This window comes from Staurois parvus, unplaced genomic scaffold, assembly GCF_062004578.1.
Source record: "Staurois parvus isolate SC_StPar_1 unplaced genomic scaffold, SC_StPar_1.0 ptg000347l, whole genome shotgun sequence".
In the NCBI taxonomy this organism is placed as follows: domain Eukaryota; kingdom Metazoa; phylum Chordata; class Amphibia; order Anura; family Ranidae; genus Staurois; species Staurois parvus.
The window spans coordinates 4,915,001-4,932,260 of record NW_028318143.1 but is presented as its reverse complement, the minus strand read 5'-3'; the positions used below and the strand labels follow the sequence as shown (position 1 = coordinate 4,932,260).

The following is a 17,260-nucleotide window of genomic DNA, read 5'->3' as shown; positions in this document are numbered from 1 at the left end:
TGATTCATATATATCTGTATGCATGTCATAAGATAAGACACAGCACAAGGAACTGACATGTATTATGCATTTTAAAATGATTCATGCATATATATGCAAGCCATAAGACCTGACACTTTAATATGTGTACCCCGTGAGTCATTGGGCCTATGTCAATGGGTTTTTTTTTCATACTTTGAGTGGGTTTTGCATTTCAAAACAAGTCTATGGAAATGCAAAACCTGCTTGAAGCAGGTCAGAAGGAGGTCAAATGCAAATTTGAAATCTAATGTCACCGACAAGCCATAAGCCCATCGATATAAGCCCTAAAGGGTGTCACCCATCCTCTGGAACTCCCTGCCCCAACCCATCAGATTATCACCTACTCTCCTCTCCTTTAGGCGCACCCTGAAAACCCACCTCTTTAGGGAAGCCTACCCCACCCCCTGCTAACCTGCCGACCTCCTCCACTCTTCCTACCACTCCATCCCCCACAGCTATCTCCTCCTGTGCCACTATCCCCTCCCTCCTAGATTGTAAGCTCGAAAGAGCAGGGCCCTCAATCCCCTCATGTTTTGCATTGTATTGGTATTGTTCTGTCACATGTTCTGTCCCCCTTTGTAATGTACAGCGCTGAGCGAACCATTGGCGCTTTATAAATACTGTATAATAATAATAAAAGAAATGAGATCAGCAGTGTCCTGTCCAGTTATCATAGGATGGCAAGTGTCTGTCATACACATTCAAGTACAAGGTGTAGTACTGACCTGAACCTGCCGATTCTTCTTAGATGTGAGAACATTTCACCCCCGGGCACATATTCCATTACCATGTATAAATTTGAATTGTCCTGGACAAAACAAAGAAGCATTAGTTGGTCTTGAGAAGTTGCACCAATTCTCAAGAAGCACAGTCTACCAACCTCAGACAAGGCAGGAGATTTACTAAAACTGAAATAATTTGAATCTGGTGCAACTGTGCATGGTAGCCAATCAGCTTCTAATTTCAACTTGTTCGATCATGCTTTGACAATAAAACCTGGAAGCCGATTGGTTTCTAGGCACAGTTATAGTCAATTTTGCACTCTTCAGCTTTAGTTAAAAGAAAAAAAAAACCCTGGCACATCAGTTTAATCACCTCTGTGCTCTGGTCATACCAGTTAAGCCCTGTGCAGATCATTTCTAGTACCTCTGCATTCTGACATGCAGAAGGGGTCACAGAAAATACCCTAAACATGGCCAGCTTGGGGTATGACAGCCACACAAGGGGAAAAAAAATTCAAAACTTTATTTGCAGTACAAGATTTGTCAGGAAGAGTCATCAGTGATCAGAGCTTGTGCAAAGCTCAACCTGTTGGGTTCATGCATTCAATTTAGCCTATATATCATGTCAAGTGTGCAAACAGAAAGTGAAGCATTTAAAACAATGTATGGCTGCAGTTTTGATGAGCCGGCTGTTGGCTGCTATTTATTATTACAGGTACTTGTATAGTGCTGTCAATTTACGCAGTGCTTTACATATATATTGTACATTTACATCAGTTCCTAACCCTCAACGGGTGTACAATCTAAGGTCCCTAACTCACAATCATATACTAGGGCCAATTTAGACAGGATCCAATTAACCTACCAGCATGTCTTTGGAATGTGGGAGGAAACCGGAGTACCCGGAGGAAACCCACGCAGGCACAGGGAGAACATGCAAACTCCAGGCAGGAGGTGCCGTGGCTGGGATTTGAACCAATGACCCTAGTACTGCCAGGCGGAAGTGTGCTAACCATTTAGCTACTGTGCTGCTGTTATGTAAAAGTGATCGAGGTGGCATATCACTTTTAGGCCTCATTTACACTTGCTTTGGTCTTTGAAAAGCAATCTGCATTCAGATCACTCTGCAGAGAGCATTTGATAGTTGCATCACCTCCTAAGTGCCTGAACTATCACCCCGCAACAATGTGCTTTATGCACAGTTGCGAGGTGAATGCAACGAGGCCTAGAGCACTTGATTTGGTCACGTGTGGTGGGTGTGACAGGTGAAAATTGGCTTGTGTGGTTTTACCCCCCCACCCGCAAGTGCAAACTAGCCCTTACAGCTTAACTGGTTCACGCTGACAGTACACAAATATGCAGCCTCTCAGCGGCTGGGCCTTGACGCCGAGCAGCCACATATTTGCTCACCAAAAGTAAGTAAGAACATGTGCACTGCGTGCTCCTGGCACATTTAACAGCACTTCATGGACAGGTCCTGATCACTACTTGCGATCAGGACCTTTCTGTTCATGTGACCTCTGACAGCTGGCGGTCACATGACCCTAAACCCCACCCCACCTCCTGGCATTACAAACCCCTTAAAGAGCCAGGAGGCACTGGCGTCAAGGGGTTAAAAAAGAAATTTGCAGTTGCAATCATGGGCCACTCAATATTGTGCAACCGTCCAAAAGCATGGTTTGTGCACAGTTGTGGGGCGGTTGCGATGCGGGCCCCAGTCACTAGAATGGGTAGTGTTTGGTGGGTGTGACAGGGGGTATGATCCCTGCCACAGCATGTGTACGCTCCTGGCCACTGCTCTTCAGCTAAAGGGGTGAGCGGTTAAGGGCAGTAAAAATGTGGGCCAACTGCGTGGTTTTACCTTTGGCTTCACTGCTGTCAATCACCTCCAGTGACGGAGCGGAGGGCAGGGCTGAGCTGCGCTCTGCGAGGCTGATGGACACACAGAGGTGGCTCTGAAGTGAGCACGATCAAGTGCCTCCAGAGTAAGTAAATTGCTCTGGGGGCACTCGGCAAGGGGCCCCAGAAAACGAGGCTAGGGGCTGCTCTGTTCAAAACCAAGTATGACAGGTTTGCTATTTTAAAAAAATTGAAAATTAAACTTTAGAATCACTTGACCACAGCACAAGGTGGTGGATTGTGTCACACTGCACTGACAAAATAGTAATGCATGCAGTGCTTTCTTTCAGCGCACACCATCACGAAGTGGCAATGCGAGTCGACCAGGTAGGAGACAAGGAATTTTGCCTCGTCTTGAATGGGACTGCGTTGGAATAGCTGCCCAATGCAGTCCTACTGCACCTGGATTGAATCTGCCCTAATGGTGTTCCCCGGCTGTCATTCTGAATTAATGGTTTCAATGCTGGAGTCTCACTTCACTCCACCTTTCCTAATCAAAATATTTATATCAGGTCAGTGACAAACTGTAGATCCCCTGGATCTACATGAAAGCAACTTGCATTATTCTATGTATTTCTTTCACTACAGGTTTTTTTTCTTAACGAAGCAGGTATTTTATAGAAATAGTAGAGTTTTACCTTGAAGGAATACTCCAACCTGACCAGAAAAGGGAAGTTGACGGCTTGTAATATCCTCTTCTCATTAAGCGTGTGCTCTATCTGCTTCAGCTTTACCACCTGGGAACAAGAGAGACAGATTGTATCATAGAAATCACAAACAATGAAACTGAACATTTGAGCAGAAATGGGAAAAACTAGAACGTCTTTGTATGTTTAAACACATACAAATGTGCTTGTGTCGAAGTTCTTATATATAAAAGACCACATACACTATATAGCCAAATGTTTATGGACAACTGAACATCATACCTGAGCTTGTTGGACATCCCGTTCCAAAACCATGAGCATTAATCAGAGTTGATGTCCTTTAAGTTAAAAAAAAAACTCTCAAGATTTATAGAGTTAGGACCACAGATACTCAGGGTGCCGTGATGGCTCATGTATGTATTTGCAAATGTGTCCTAACGAAACCCCTGTTTTTAAACGCATGTTCTTAGACAGGTTAATTTGGTTTTTGATAGTTGGCTAACTGGTTGGCAGTTTGAACTGGCTTTCTTATCCCCCTTTTTGATAAGTGATACCTATCCATGTTCCTTGCTGAAAAAAGCCATTATTAGACTGGGGTTGGCTGGTAAGTTGAACAGGGTGGCCCTATTTAGATTTCATTTTTGATGTCCTTTAAGCCCTGGTTCACACTAAATGTGGCTTTGAAATTGCACTACTTCAGTGTGATTTCAAAACCGTCGATCAGTGCGACTGCATGTGTGGCTTGCCAGCATCTGTGCGACTTCATGCACAGATGTCAATGCAAGTCACACATGGAACTGCAAAAAAAAAAAAAAATAGCACAGGAACCTTTCAAATGTGAACAGTTCCATAGCTGCAAATAGGGTGCGACTTGTCATATGAATGATTTATCAAGTTGCATGAGAAGCTGCACCGGAGTGAACCGGGGCCTAATGATACAAAATCTTCCCCTCTCATGGCAAGGATTTCTACAACAGTTTGGAGTTGGTAAGATAGTGTGTATCCCTGTGCGCAAAGCCAGGTCTGTAAAGACATTGTTTAATGAACCATATTGTTAAACCAGCAAAAAGAGCATTAGGTACTGTTGTAGGAACAGAAGACCTGGTTGGCAGTCTGGGTTCTGATTCATCTCAAAGGTGCTCAATAGGGTTGAGGTCAGGGCTCTGTGCAGGTTGCCCAAGTTACTTCACAGCAAACCAACACATCTTTATGGAGCTATCATTGTGCACTGTGGCACAGCCATACTGGAGCAGAAAAAAGGCCATCGACACAATTGTCTAAAAATGTCTTTGCATACTGTAGTATTTACAGTAACCTTCACTGGAAATACCTGAACTCAATCATTTGAAGGTATAACCACATACTTTTGCCCATATAGTGTAGGTTTGAAGGTAAGGTGTCCAAAAATGTTTGGTACATAGTTTAGTAGGCTGTGTCCACTATGCCTACTATATAAAAGCCAACTTTTTTGGATTGGGAAAGGAATATTTTTGCTGCCTATGTACCCCGTTGAGGGGATTGCCCTCTCTTGTGGTTTTACAATAGACAACACACACTGCAAATAACTTTCTTAAACCAGGTCACTATAATTAGTGGCTAGAATTGCTTTCACAAGAAAGCCCATCACCAAAAAAAAAAAAACAAAAACAGGTTGATGCCTGCAGGTTGAAGCAGCAGACATCATCCCAGTATAGCACTTTAAGACCAGCTAGCCTACGTATAGATTGCCGGGTTAAAGTGGCTAACGGACACGTTAGCATGTCTGTTAACATCCACCTACCCATTGAGCTAATATTTACAACCCACTACCTCTGAATGGTCACGTTTATATCTCAGAAACTCTTTGTTTTGTAGGTAATCAGATGTAAATAGATACACATCCTGAAAAACTGACAGATGGATCTGAGTGGGCCACCCATATGAAAGGGGCCAAAAAGTACATTTTTTTAGGATACGGCCAAGGTCACATCTATGTGTTTACCGATTTGTAGAAACACACTAGAGTCCATTTAACATGATTTTTCATGGGTCAGGTTCACATCTGTGCGTTTTCAACCAATGCATTTTTGGAAAGGGTCAGGGACTTTTTTGCGCACAGGAGATTGAAGTCTATGGAACCAAAAACACAATGTAAATGAATGAAAAAGGCATGTCTGTTTTTTTTTTCTGCATGACAGACACCGCCCTCTTTTTTTTTTTGCTCTTTACTTGCCTAAAAAAAATCCTACCAAATGTAATGCTAAGGAAGGGGCTATGGAATCAATATTTAAAGGATAGGTTCACCTTTCATAACATGTTACACTCATATTCAGGGTGTAAAACGTAATATGTTATGAATGGACCAGGCCCCGCACCCCACTCCTCTCTTCTCCCTGCTAGCTTTCAAAATTTAAAAAAATATTAAAAAATAAAAAACACGGCCCGCCTGGCCATGTCACACAGTCTTCTGTGAATGAGAAAACTACAAGTCCTGGCAGCCTTAGTGGCTGTTGGCTTGTAGTTCTCAATGAACTAACAGGGCGCGGTTAAGCGCTGTGGTACTTCACGGATTCTTCCTGTCCGTAAATCTGCTTGCCCATACATCCCGTACAGGACAACAGATATACTGACAGATCTGCAGAGGACCTGCATGACACCAGTGATCTGCTGATTGCTGGTACAATGCCTTACAGGCTCCTGCAACAAAAATACAGTTGCAAGAAAAAGTATGTCAACCCCTTGGGATTACATGGAGTTTTGCATGAATTGGGCATAAAATGTGCTCTGAACGTCATCTAAGTCACAACAATAGAAGAACACAGTCTACTGAACATAATACTACACAAACATTAGATGTTGCCATGGTTTAATTGCACATAACATGTCAACATTCACAGTGCAGGGAGGAAAAAGTATGATCTTTTGGACTTAACTGATTGACCCTCCTTTGGCAGCAATAACCTCAACCAAATGTTTCCTGTAATTGCAGATCAGACCTGCACAACGATCTGGAGTCATTTTGGACCACTCCTCTTCACAAAACTGTTTCAGTGTAGCAATATTCTTGGGATGTCTGGTGTGAATCGCTCTCCTAAGGTCATGCCACAGCATTTCAATCGGGTTGAGGTCAGGACTCTGACTGGGCCACTCCAGAAGGCGTATTCTGTGCTGTTGCAGCCATTGTTTTGTTGAATTACTTGTATGCTTTGGGTCATTGTCCTGTTGCATCACCCATCCTCTGCGGAGCTTCAGTTGGCGGACACATGGTCGTACGTTTTCCTGCAAAATGTCTTGATAAACTCTGGAATTCATTTTCCCATCAATGACAACAATCCGTCCAGGCCCTGAGGCAGCCCCAAACCATGATCCTCCATCCGCCATGTTTTACAGTGGGGATGAGGTTTTGATGTTGGTGTGCTGTGCCTTTTTTTTCTCCACACATAGTGTTGTGTGTTCTTCCCAAACAACTCAATCTTGGTTTCATCTGTCCACGGTATATTTTGCCAGTAGTGCTGTGGAACATCCAGGTGCTCTTTTGCAAACTTCAAACGTGCTGCAATATTCTTTTTGGACAGCAATGGCTTCCTCCGTGGTGTCCTCCCATGTACTCCATTCTTGTTTAATGTTTTCCTTATTGTAGATGTGTCAACAAAAATGTTAGCATGTGCCAGAGATTTCTGTAGGTCTTTAGCTGACACTCTGGGATTCTTCTTTACCTCATGCAGCATTCTGCGCTGTGCTTTTGCAGTCATTTTTACAGGACGACCATGCCTAGGGAGAGTAGCAACAGTGCTAAACTTTCTCCATTTGTAGACAGTCTGTCTTACCGTGGAAACATGAACATCAAGGCTTTTGGAGATACTTTTGTAACCCTTTCCAGCTTCATGCAAGTCAACAATTCTTGATCGTAGGTCTTCTGAGAGCTCTTTTCTGCGCGGCATGGCTTACACCAGACAGTGGTTCTTGAAACCAGTAAACCCAAAGCAGGTGTGTATTTTTTAAAGGGCAGGACAGCTGTCAGCAACACATCCAATATCATCACACTGATTGGAGTCAAGGTTGGCTCACTCCTGGCTCCAATTAGCTCTGGGAGAAGTCATTAAGCTAGAGCCTCACATACTTTTTCCTCCCTGCACTGTGAATGTTTACATGTTATGTGCAATTAAACCATGGCAACATCTAATGTTTGTGTAGTATTATGTTCAGCAGACTGTGTTCTTCTATTGTTGTGACTTAGATGACGTTCAGAGCACATTTTATGCCCAATTCATGCAAAACTCCACGTAATCCCAAGGGGTTCACATATTTTTTCTTGCAACTGTAAATGTAAATTTTTACCTGCAAAAAAACATGCATTTATTATTTTTTGTCAAAAGAACTTATCCTTTAACAAAATGATACCTGTACTGTGCTGCCAGATTCCCTTATTTGTAAACTTGATTTGAACATTGTCTGTCCTAACAAAGGGTTAAAGGATGATAAGTTCACTTTTCCTAACATGTTACACCCTTTTTTGGGGCTGTAAAGCCTGGTACACACTACTAGTTTTTTTTTGTTCAATGCAGCAGATTGCCTCTTCTTCCTTTTATGCTGTACTAAATATCTGATGTTAGTACAACAATCTCCCTGCTGTGCTACTGTTTCCTCCTCCTCCACCAGAACACTGATCAGCCAATCGGCAGACCTTTTTTGGTCATACCCCTACAACAGAAGCTGACTTCTGTTGGACCAGTTGCCATACACACAGTCCAAATGTCGGCCAGTTTCTATTAATGCTGCTCGACATTTGGCTTGTATGTACTAGCCTTAACATATTACTGATGCCACAGCCCCTGATCCCCTGTTGTGACAGCAGGCTGGGGATCTTCTCCTCAAAATCTGATGTCACAATTTAAAAAAAAAAAATTTGCCATGTGGTGCTCCACTCACCTGACCTCCTCATTCCTTCACAGAGTACTGTGAATGGGAGAACTACAACTACCGTCAGCCACTGTGGCTGGCGGCTTGTAGTTCTCAATGAACTACCGAGGTTCTGTGGAGCGCTCCGGGTAGTTCACTGGTGTTTCCTGTCATTCAGTAACTGCCAACCCCAGCCACACTGACCCTGACAGTCTGCAGGAGCCTGAGATTACTTTACAAACTTGAAGAAAAAAAAAAAAAAGCACATTATTTTACCTGCAAAAAAGATATGCATTTATTTTATTTTTTTTTACAAATGTGAACTTTAAAAGAGAAGTATGGGGTCATGGAAAAAAAAAAATATATATGTACACTCATACTCACCTAGGTGGATACATCAGTATGATGCTGCATCTGTTCCCCTGACGCTTTTAAGATTGAGAACTGAGCAGTCAAAGACTGCTGATCGCTCGGTTCTCAGTCTTCAGTGAGCAGGTGATGGTCAGTAACAGGCTCACTGCTCCACTACAGCAGCACTTGGCTGGGCAGGGGGCTGGAACAGTGGTCACTTGGCTTTCAGGTGGTCAGGAGTTTTCCAGAGCCTGGACAGTCTCTGTGACGTTAACGGATAACGGGCTTTAGCCCACTGTTGGTTGAAAATGTGTAGGAGGAGTATGGCAAACATAGCTTTAGCCATACATATCCCTCAAAGATCTTGAGGACTGGGCTGCACAATGTTAATGAGGGGAACTTGACTATGCTGCCACACAGTCTGCTCATAAAAAAAAAAAAAATTTAAACACCTCAAAAAAGTTTGACAATTACTCCGTCATGCAATGCTGTACCCAAATGAGTTTTATATTATTCATTTTTTTTTAACAGATAAAATCTTTTGGTGGTATTTAATAATTTTTACTATTAAAAAAAAAAAAAAAAAAAAAAAGTTGTTGGAAAAAAAATGTTTCCCTTTACTTTCTTGTTAAAATAAAAATGCCAGAATAGTAAAAAAAAAAAAAAAAAAAAAAAACCCCAAAAAACGAAATTACCATAATTTTGGAAAGTAGACACCACAAGGTGATCTCATTTTTTCCCCACAGTATTTTGGAAATAAAAAACATGACAGCACTGAGGGGGTTAAATATGGAGCTTGAAAATGGTGTACTAGATACATAAAATTTCACCTTTTATAACATGTATTCAGGGTGTAATTTTAATAATACGCACAGTCATGCCATTCATTCACACAGATCTGTGAACAAACTGTGTAGTCCTGTCTGCCACTGGCAGATGGCTTGTAGTTTTCAATGGACTATGAGAGTGCTGATCAGTGTGCTTACATTCCATTCACTCTTACTCCAGCTTTCTACCTGAAAGCCCAGAGAGGTATGGGCATAAATCTGCAGGGAGAGTGTACAGGAGCCTAACACTGCACCTGTGGATGGCACTGGGTAAGTAAAGGGCAGCTGTTGTAAACCGGTAGAAAAGGGGTGAAAGTTACACTCTGGTCATAATTTGGGGACCTGGACAGCAATTCCACCCTGACAGATTTTCTTACCCTTTCCCCACTCTATAGAGCAAATGAAATCACATGCCCACTGAAAAGTCAATATAGTCTGCTTACAGGAAATGTAGAGTCAAATTGTTTAAAGCATGCTCTAATTCCGGAGCAGATAACAGACCCACCTTCTGTTTATCAAGGATCTTCATGGCATAATACTGATCGGCTCCTTTGTGCTTTACCAGCATCACTCTTCCAAATGAGCCAGTTCCCAAAGTTTTTATCCTTTCAAAGTCATCTAGGCTGGCAGTATTCTGAAAGACAAAAACGGACAAACCATTTTAAAGAGAACTCCATTCAGCATAAAACCTGCCAATAAATATACATACTGTCAGGGTGTATGAACCTTATGCGGTGTGTCCTGCAGTACTGCAACAACATGTGAACATAGAGAGCTGGATGATGTCAGAGACTGCCTACATATTCTGCTAGAGTCCCTACGGCTACATTCACACTTGCGTGATTTGTAGCTTGAAGCTCGAACCAAAAACGCTCAAATTTAAAAACTAGTTTGTTCTCCATGGTGCCTGTTCGCATGATCAGGTGTGAACAAGTACCATCAACAACTGATTTACGTTTGAGCTTTTCTGGATCTTCGAGCTTTAAATCACTCAAGTGTGAATGCAGCCTAGACTGTACAGTACAACTCACAGCAGTCTCAGGAATGCAGCAGTGCATGTGAGGAATGCCTTTACATAGCAGCCACATAGCAAAAGCTAAACCTATATATCCCTCGGAATAAGAATTAAAAAAAAAATTAGAAATCAAAGTCCTTGCCTGGACAGAAATGTGTGAAATGAAGAGATCATTAGCGATTTATTTTAAAAGTGTAGATTTGGGGCCCGTCATGCTCATTCAGACTTAAAGGCTCGGTGAGTCAGGGGTCTGGAACAGGTATGCAAAAATGGGATTTCAGACTTCACTGGTTGCATGCTTACACCAAGACATTGAGGTGCTTCTGGATGACAGACATGGATGGAGCCTGTATCTTAAAGATCCAAACAAGAAGAAACAAGTCAGCAACGGCAGATCACAACCTTCTATCCTCCCAGGGTCTCTAAATATACATCTAAATTGAGAATACAGTCATGTAAATCCAATATTATTTGCATGGTTATGAAATGCAAACAGGATCTTGCCCTTTGAAAGATCAGGATCAAGTCTTCAATATAAACAAGTCAGTGTTGGCAGATCACATACAGTAAATCCCCTACTTATGTCCAGCAAAGATCAGCGCTTGATGACAAAAGGCTACGGATGCTGATCAGAGTGTTCTGGTGATTGGGGGGGTTCAGAACACAAACGCACAGTGGGGAAGATTGCAGCACCAATACTGCTTGTGTTGGTATGCCAATCTGTCAGGTTTTTTTCCCCCCCATTCAGCCCACTGAGTAGAATGCAATAAAAAAAAAAAAAAAGATGAAAAAAGCAGTACTGGACAAATCTTCGCATCTTTGAGTGTTTGTATGTAGAGGACTTGCTGTATTGCTATCATTGCAGTGTCTCTGTAAAAAGACATTTAAACAGAGTACAATCGTGTAATTTTTTTTTTTGACAATATGCGAAAAGGAACTTGCACTTTAAAAAACACAAATGTCACTTGGCACAAAAGGAAGAAACTGAAATGAAGTGCATTCAGATCGAACAGAAGCCAGGCTGACTAACAGGTTTGTGACAAAGCTGGAACGGAGCTCAGCAGATGACTGAACAGTGTACGCAAACTAGATACACAAATGTGCAATGACTGCCACCACGCCAGAGAAACAGAACCCAACCACCACTATACACATACCGCTCTTTTCCACTACTTAAATCCACATAAGATGGTAAAAGAAAAAAACCTATAGTGTGAGTGTTTATGTATGTACGCAAGTATATGTAAACTAATATAAAACACTTAGTTTTGGGAAATTTGGCATCCAGTTGCCCCGATACATTTAGGCCTGTTTCACACAGGCTTCAGCTTATATAAGAGCAGTATGAACAGTAAGCTTTGATAAAGCATTTACAGAGCTTTCGGGAAGCATTGTTGAAGCTTTTAAAGTACCATTCAACTCCAGTTTGTAAATGCTGAACACAGATCCTAAGGAGGAGGACTGCAGATAACCGGCACTTCCTGTTTACATGTGATCAGCTGTGATTGGATACAGCTGGTCACATGTAAAAAAGGAAGCTCTGATTGGCCCCCTACTTGGGCATGTGATCAGCTGCGTAGGAAGGACTGCGCAGGGAGTGTGGTTCTGGGAGGGCGTCCATGGATGCCCTCCCAGAACTAGCCAACCGTGCTGTAGTCGTCTTGGCTATAGCACGGTCAGGAAGTGGTTAAGCAAGCTGCTAGCAGGCTGTAGAACCTCTTGAAGCTTGCTGATAGCCTGAAGTCTGCTAGCAGCTTGGTTAGTGCCGGCTCACACTACTGTGGTGTGGGACACCGCATGTGATTCGGACTGGAATCACACCACTTTCCTGCTCAAATCACATGCAATTCTTTGCAGTGTAATTTGGGCCATTCATTTTGTATTCTCGAATTGCACCGTACCAGCAGGAAAGGCGCATACACATTTTTATTGCACACTGGAATCAGGTCAGTCAATTGAATTACAGTCTATGAACCGTTTTTCGGGTGTTGTTACCTTAACATGGACAGCCACAGCGGTTCGCATGAACGGAGTGCGATTGTGATGCGATGTGGAAAACACACAGAATTCACTGAGAATCCCACACCACATCAGTATGAACCAGCACTTAAAGTGGAGTTCCACTCACCTGTCAAAAAATAAAAGTCAGCAGCTACAAAAACTGTAGCTGATGACTTTTAAAAAACAGCCACTTACCTGTCCCTCGGTCCTGTGGTGTGTCCCCCGCAGCCCGTTTCACCGGCCATCCTGAATTCCAGGAGGCTGGCATCTTCAGTGTGGGCACCCGGCTGTGATAGCTTGCGGCTTCACAGCCGGGTACACACTACGGATGTGCGAGTAGCGCTGCGCTTCATGAATGGTCCTGTAGTCTTCTGGGATCTGTCACGTGTCCCAAAAGACTACAGAGAGGGAGGGAGGAAGGACACCTTCCGCTTCTGATAGCCTAAGCGATCGGACGGGAAGTAGGAGAGGGTACCTGTCAAATTCTGGTACCCCCGCCCCCCAAAGGTGCCAATCCTTAATGGGGAGCGGTCCTTAAAGCGGAACTTCCCCTTTCGGGTGGAGCTCCGCTTTAAGTGGAAAACACTTGAATTAGGATTTGTGTTCAATGTTTACAAACTATTAGAACCATACTTTAAAAGCTTCAACAATGCTTTCTGAAAATTCTGCAAATGCTTTGTCAAACCTTAGCGTGCCCACTGCTCTTATAAATCTGAAGCCTGCGAAAAACAAACCACACACACATCTGCTAATACCAGACTGAGCGTGAAGGAATCCTGCACAGAGACAAAAAAAGGGAGCTTGCAGTTTCATAACCTCTCCTCCAGAAAACAATTGCTGCTTGCCTGGCCGTAATACTGGTCCTCTGACACCAGAGTTTCTAACTTGGAACAACATACAAGTCAGGATGTTCAATCTGCATGCTTGTTCTGGCTTAGTAACCCAGAGTTATAAAGCCCTGCAAAACCAATGTCAATGGATCAGTTTAACAGCAAAGCAGCATATTGGGAAGGAGAGGTCAATAATCCCAGCCTTGGTGAAGGTTTACAGGATAACAAGTAAGTTGACTTCTGATATGTTGCTTGAAAGACTGATGACTGTACCGTTCTCAATGCATGTTTGAGGTAAAAGGTCATAAAAGAAAAAAACATGGCCTACAACTAAAGGCATTCTAGTTGTCATGCTGGTTCTCTGTCTACATCTCAGTTGCTGACCCAAACAAGTACATTAGAAAAGTTAGATTAGGACTTCTTGTCTGCAGACTTGTTTTGGTTACTAAACCAGATGACCAACGTGACTTCAAGTCAGTTACGGTTTTCAAAAGACAATGGCAGCCTACAGGATGGTCTCATGACAGGTTTCCTTTAGAGCCCACCTTCACACTTAAATGTGCAGTGAGGTAGGCTGCCACAGAAGCATCCCACGTAGAAAAAACAAAACCACATCAGCAGCACATAACACATAGTATGTACGATACAGTCAATTGCAATGCATTTGCATTACCAGCTACTGTAGAAGTTGTGTTGTATTGGCTATTTTAGGGATGTTGGCATTGAAGTATACAGTACAAAAGGGCAAATGTGTTGTAAAACCTTTAGACTTTAAATTCAGGGTTCCATATATAACCTCAGCAGTAGGTGACTGGCTTTTTTTGTAGTGAAGACCTGGACCAATGCAGGAGGAGCCAAGCTGCTTGTGACATAAAATGTACAGATGTGAGTAGCTGAGGGGTGACCTGTAGCAATATGTAATCCTAAATGTAGTTTCAGTCCTTGTCATTGGGGAAATTAGGTGTTCAGAGACAGATGGTCATCCATTAGCATCTGAAAAGACTAGCTTCCTCTGGAAGTGGCACCCTGGTGCTAATAAGATTGTCACCTTCTGGAAGGAAATGGCTGGAGACAGGTTGGCTTCATGACACCAGGGGGGCTCCGATCTGTCTCCCTGACATTGGGAGCTCTAAAAGAATATACATACATCAAAGGAGTATGTTTCATCCCTCATAAAAGCTAAAATATTGGTTGCAGAGAGATGAAAATACGTCCTTCAGATGGGGCACTCTGTGTGTCACATCGATATATAAAACTGTATTTGCGGTTTTGGTAGCATGCCAGGAAAATGCAGGAAATGGTTAGGTGGTGCTGGATTGCAACAGCTGAACAGTGATTGGTACTGTCGCGATCGGACTGATGCGCTGGTGTCGGAAATCCAATCCCCGACTTGGTGATTCAAGCTGGTCTTGGTCCGATTGACCTTGGGCAGTTTGGCACCCAGAACATCCTGTGGGCGGGTACAGGAACACCCTCCAGGGTCAATTGGCCGAGGACTAATGTCCCGCCTACGTCCATATCCCCATAAATTAAGTACCCGGACATTGTGATTTGTATGGAGCTGGTCGATCGACTAACGGATTATGGACTCTTTGACTTGCTCCAGTCGCAGGGTAAATCTTGGTAAAGTTTTACTTCTGTTTTATTCCCTTTTTATTTTATAGTGAATAGCCTAAGTGTGTATTTTTTGTAACTTTTTATACTTTGTACATATTTCATGCACTGCCCACTTTCGGGATATGAAATCTTAAAATTAATAAGTGACTTCTGTTTATTTAAGTGGGCTCATATCTTCGGAGAGATTAGATTGTATTGTATTTTAGTGCCTTGATATGCTCGGTCAAGCTCATTGCCAATCTGTATGCAATTGCACTGCATATTGGCAGATTGCGTGCAGAAGGTAACAGATCTGCCAGACAGAGATCTGTTTGTGTGGGGTGTCCCAGCAGACCATTCTGCGGATAAACTGTTGGGTGGTGGCAGGCTACCTTTTGTGGTGTGTCTGGTGTGGGGGTGTGTGGACAGTGGAAGAGTGATTAACACCGGGGTTCTAGCTGTAGGATAGCTGGAGGGATCCTAGAACGGTGTGTGATTGCTAAGCTGCTGCTCCTCCACTCTAATTAGTGCACCAGATTGTATATAAGATTTGTATCTGCCAGTGTGTGGGGTCGACCAGCTGGATTGGAGTCTCCCTCCGGTGGTGGCCAAGAGGTAGTGCGGGCTGTGAAAGTACATCACGGCTGGTCTTATATACGGTTTTATATATTCAAAGTTAAGTCCCCTTTATTCCCTCTTACCCCGAGTCACAGCCGCACGTGCGTGCCTCGGTTAGCTAGTCGCTGTGGGCGTGGCGTGTGGGTGAATCAGTGACACTGCTGAACCCGCAAAAGACTGGAATGGTGCCATTTTGGTTCCCACACAGCAGGATGGAACAGTTGAGCTTATATCCAATTCAAAATGTTTAGTAATATTTTGCTTTAGTCTTGCAAATTTGGACAAATGTTTCAGCTTTGTTTTGCTTTTCTTCTCTTTACGTTTTATGCATTGAAGCATTGCTAGATATCTACAAGTTGGTGAATAAGACTTCAAGAAAAGTACACTTATTCTCTCCTACCTTCCCTCATCCATATATCAGCACCAGGGATGAGCTCAGGTGTGCTTGGACACTAGTCTGAAGCCTCCTGAGATATCCTGTCAGAAAGCGGTCAATGTGCACCGCCAATCATATGTGGCCGAGGCATCCCCTGCAGCTGAACATGTACAAGCCATCGGCATTTACACAAAGTACAACCATCTACAGCCATTCACTTGCATGGTGAGCTGCATACTCCACCTGCAGCTCCCTATATGCAGGAATGTGCCAGGGATTTTAATCTAGTAGATTTTGCAGCTCCAAGATGTCCTTGTGCCTCCTGTATTTACACAATATTTACTTATCCTGAAGTTCAGCTTTAAGGCTGCATTCACATCTGAGCATCACATTTGAGCGTTTTTCAGGCATCTTTGTCACTTTTGTTTGTTTTGAGAGGTTTTGTAGCATTTTTGAGCTTTGGCGGTTTAAGGAGCCGGTACTTGCCACATCCCATCCAGTGACTCATCCCTGCTGCCAGCCTGCACCTGACAGTGTTCTAACCAGGGTGGATTTGACTGAAATCAAACTGATTTAAATCATGATTTAAATCACTAGTCAGTAAGGCTTGATTTAAATCCTAGTTTTCTACATAAAGACTAATTCTTGCTGGTATAACTTTAATATGCAAGTAGATGAAGATTTTTAGAACAACAACTTTTCATATTAGTTTTTTTATCCCCAGTTTAATAGGTTAATCATTCATATTTGGACAACTTTTCTGTTGTACTTAGGAAGGAGAAAAATAATCATTACCTTAATAATAACAATTTAAATGGATTTATTCAACTGAAACAATAACATTCCAGCATATTTTATTTGCTTAAACAAACATCCATATTTGTTAACTAATTTGGCTAAACAAAATATATAAGTTTTGAAGAAACTTAGACTGTCAGCCCCTTCCTCCTCACACTTAGTTTCACTTTCTTCTTGTGCAGATCTATTCCACTCCAAACAATCAGAAAAATATTGTTTCTATTCTATTCACGGAACTTCTTGAAACTTAGCACTGAAGGGGTTGATTCTGTATTCATAGGTTTGTAGAAGTTAGGATTAAGGTCTTTTTCTTAACTCTGATCATGTTATAACATTTTTGCTGTGAAGAAGAGGCATGTGATCTCCGCTGAGTCAAATTCAGTTTTGAGAACTGCAAAAGTAAACCAATCATCTGTGATAATATCTTGTAGGCAGAGAAACTGCCCAATAATCTTACAAAAACCTCTGGAAGAGCATGACATTGTGAATGGATTCATGGAATTTATTTACCAAAAAAATTAAACATATACAGCCTTATTCTACATAATTAAAAAACTAATCTTTATTTCATAATGGAATAACCTTTGGAGGGTAATATATTTTCCTCAAAAATAATTTTATTTAAAAAAATCCGATTTAAATAAAAAAAAATCCGATTTAAAATAAAAACAAAATCAGATT

The 17,260-nt window shown here is 42.4% G+C and overlaps 1 protein-coding gene across 3 annotated transcripts in view; it reads right to left on the bottom strand.

The window, feature by feature from the left end:
* Nucleotides 1-17,260, bottom strand: part of PRKACB (protein kinase cAMP-activated catalytic subunit beta) — a 139,188-nt gene that overhangs the window by 21,879 nt on the left and 100,049 nt on the right. For all 3 annotated transcript variants that reach the window (XM_089684392.1, XM_089684391.1, XM_089684393.1), the window contains exons 3-5: nucleotides 9,851-9,979; nucleotides 3,281-3,379; nucleotides 747-829 (exon numbers count right to left, since the gene is read on the bottom strand). In XM_089684392.1, coding sequence (XP_089540518.1) covers nucleotides 747-829; nucleotides 3,281-3,379; nucleotides 9,851-9,979 — 311 coding nt within the window. The remainder of the gene's footprint in view (nucleotides 1-746; nucleotides 830-3,280; nucleotides 3,380-9,850; nucleotides 9,980-17,260) is intronic.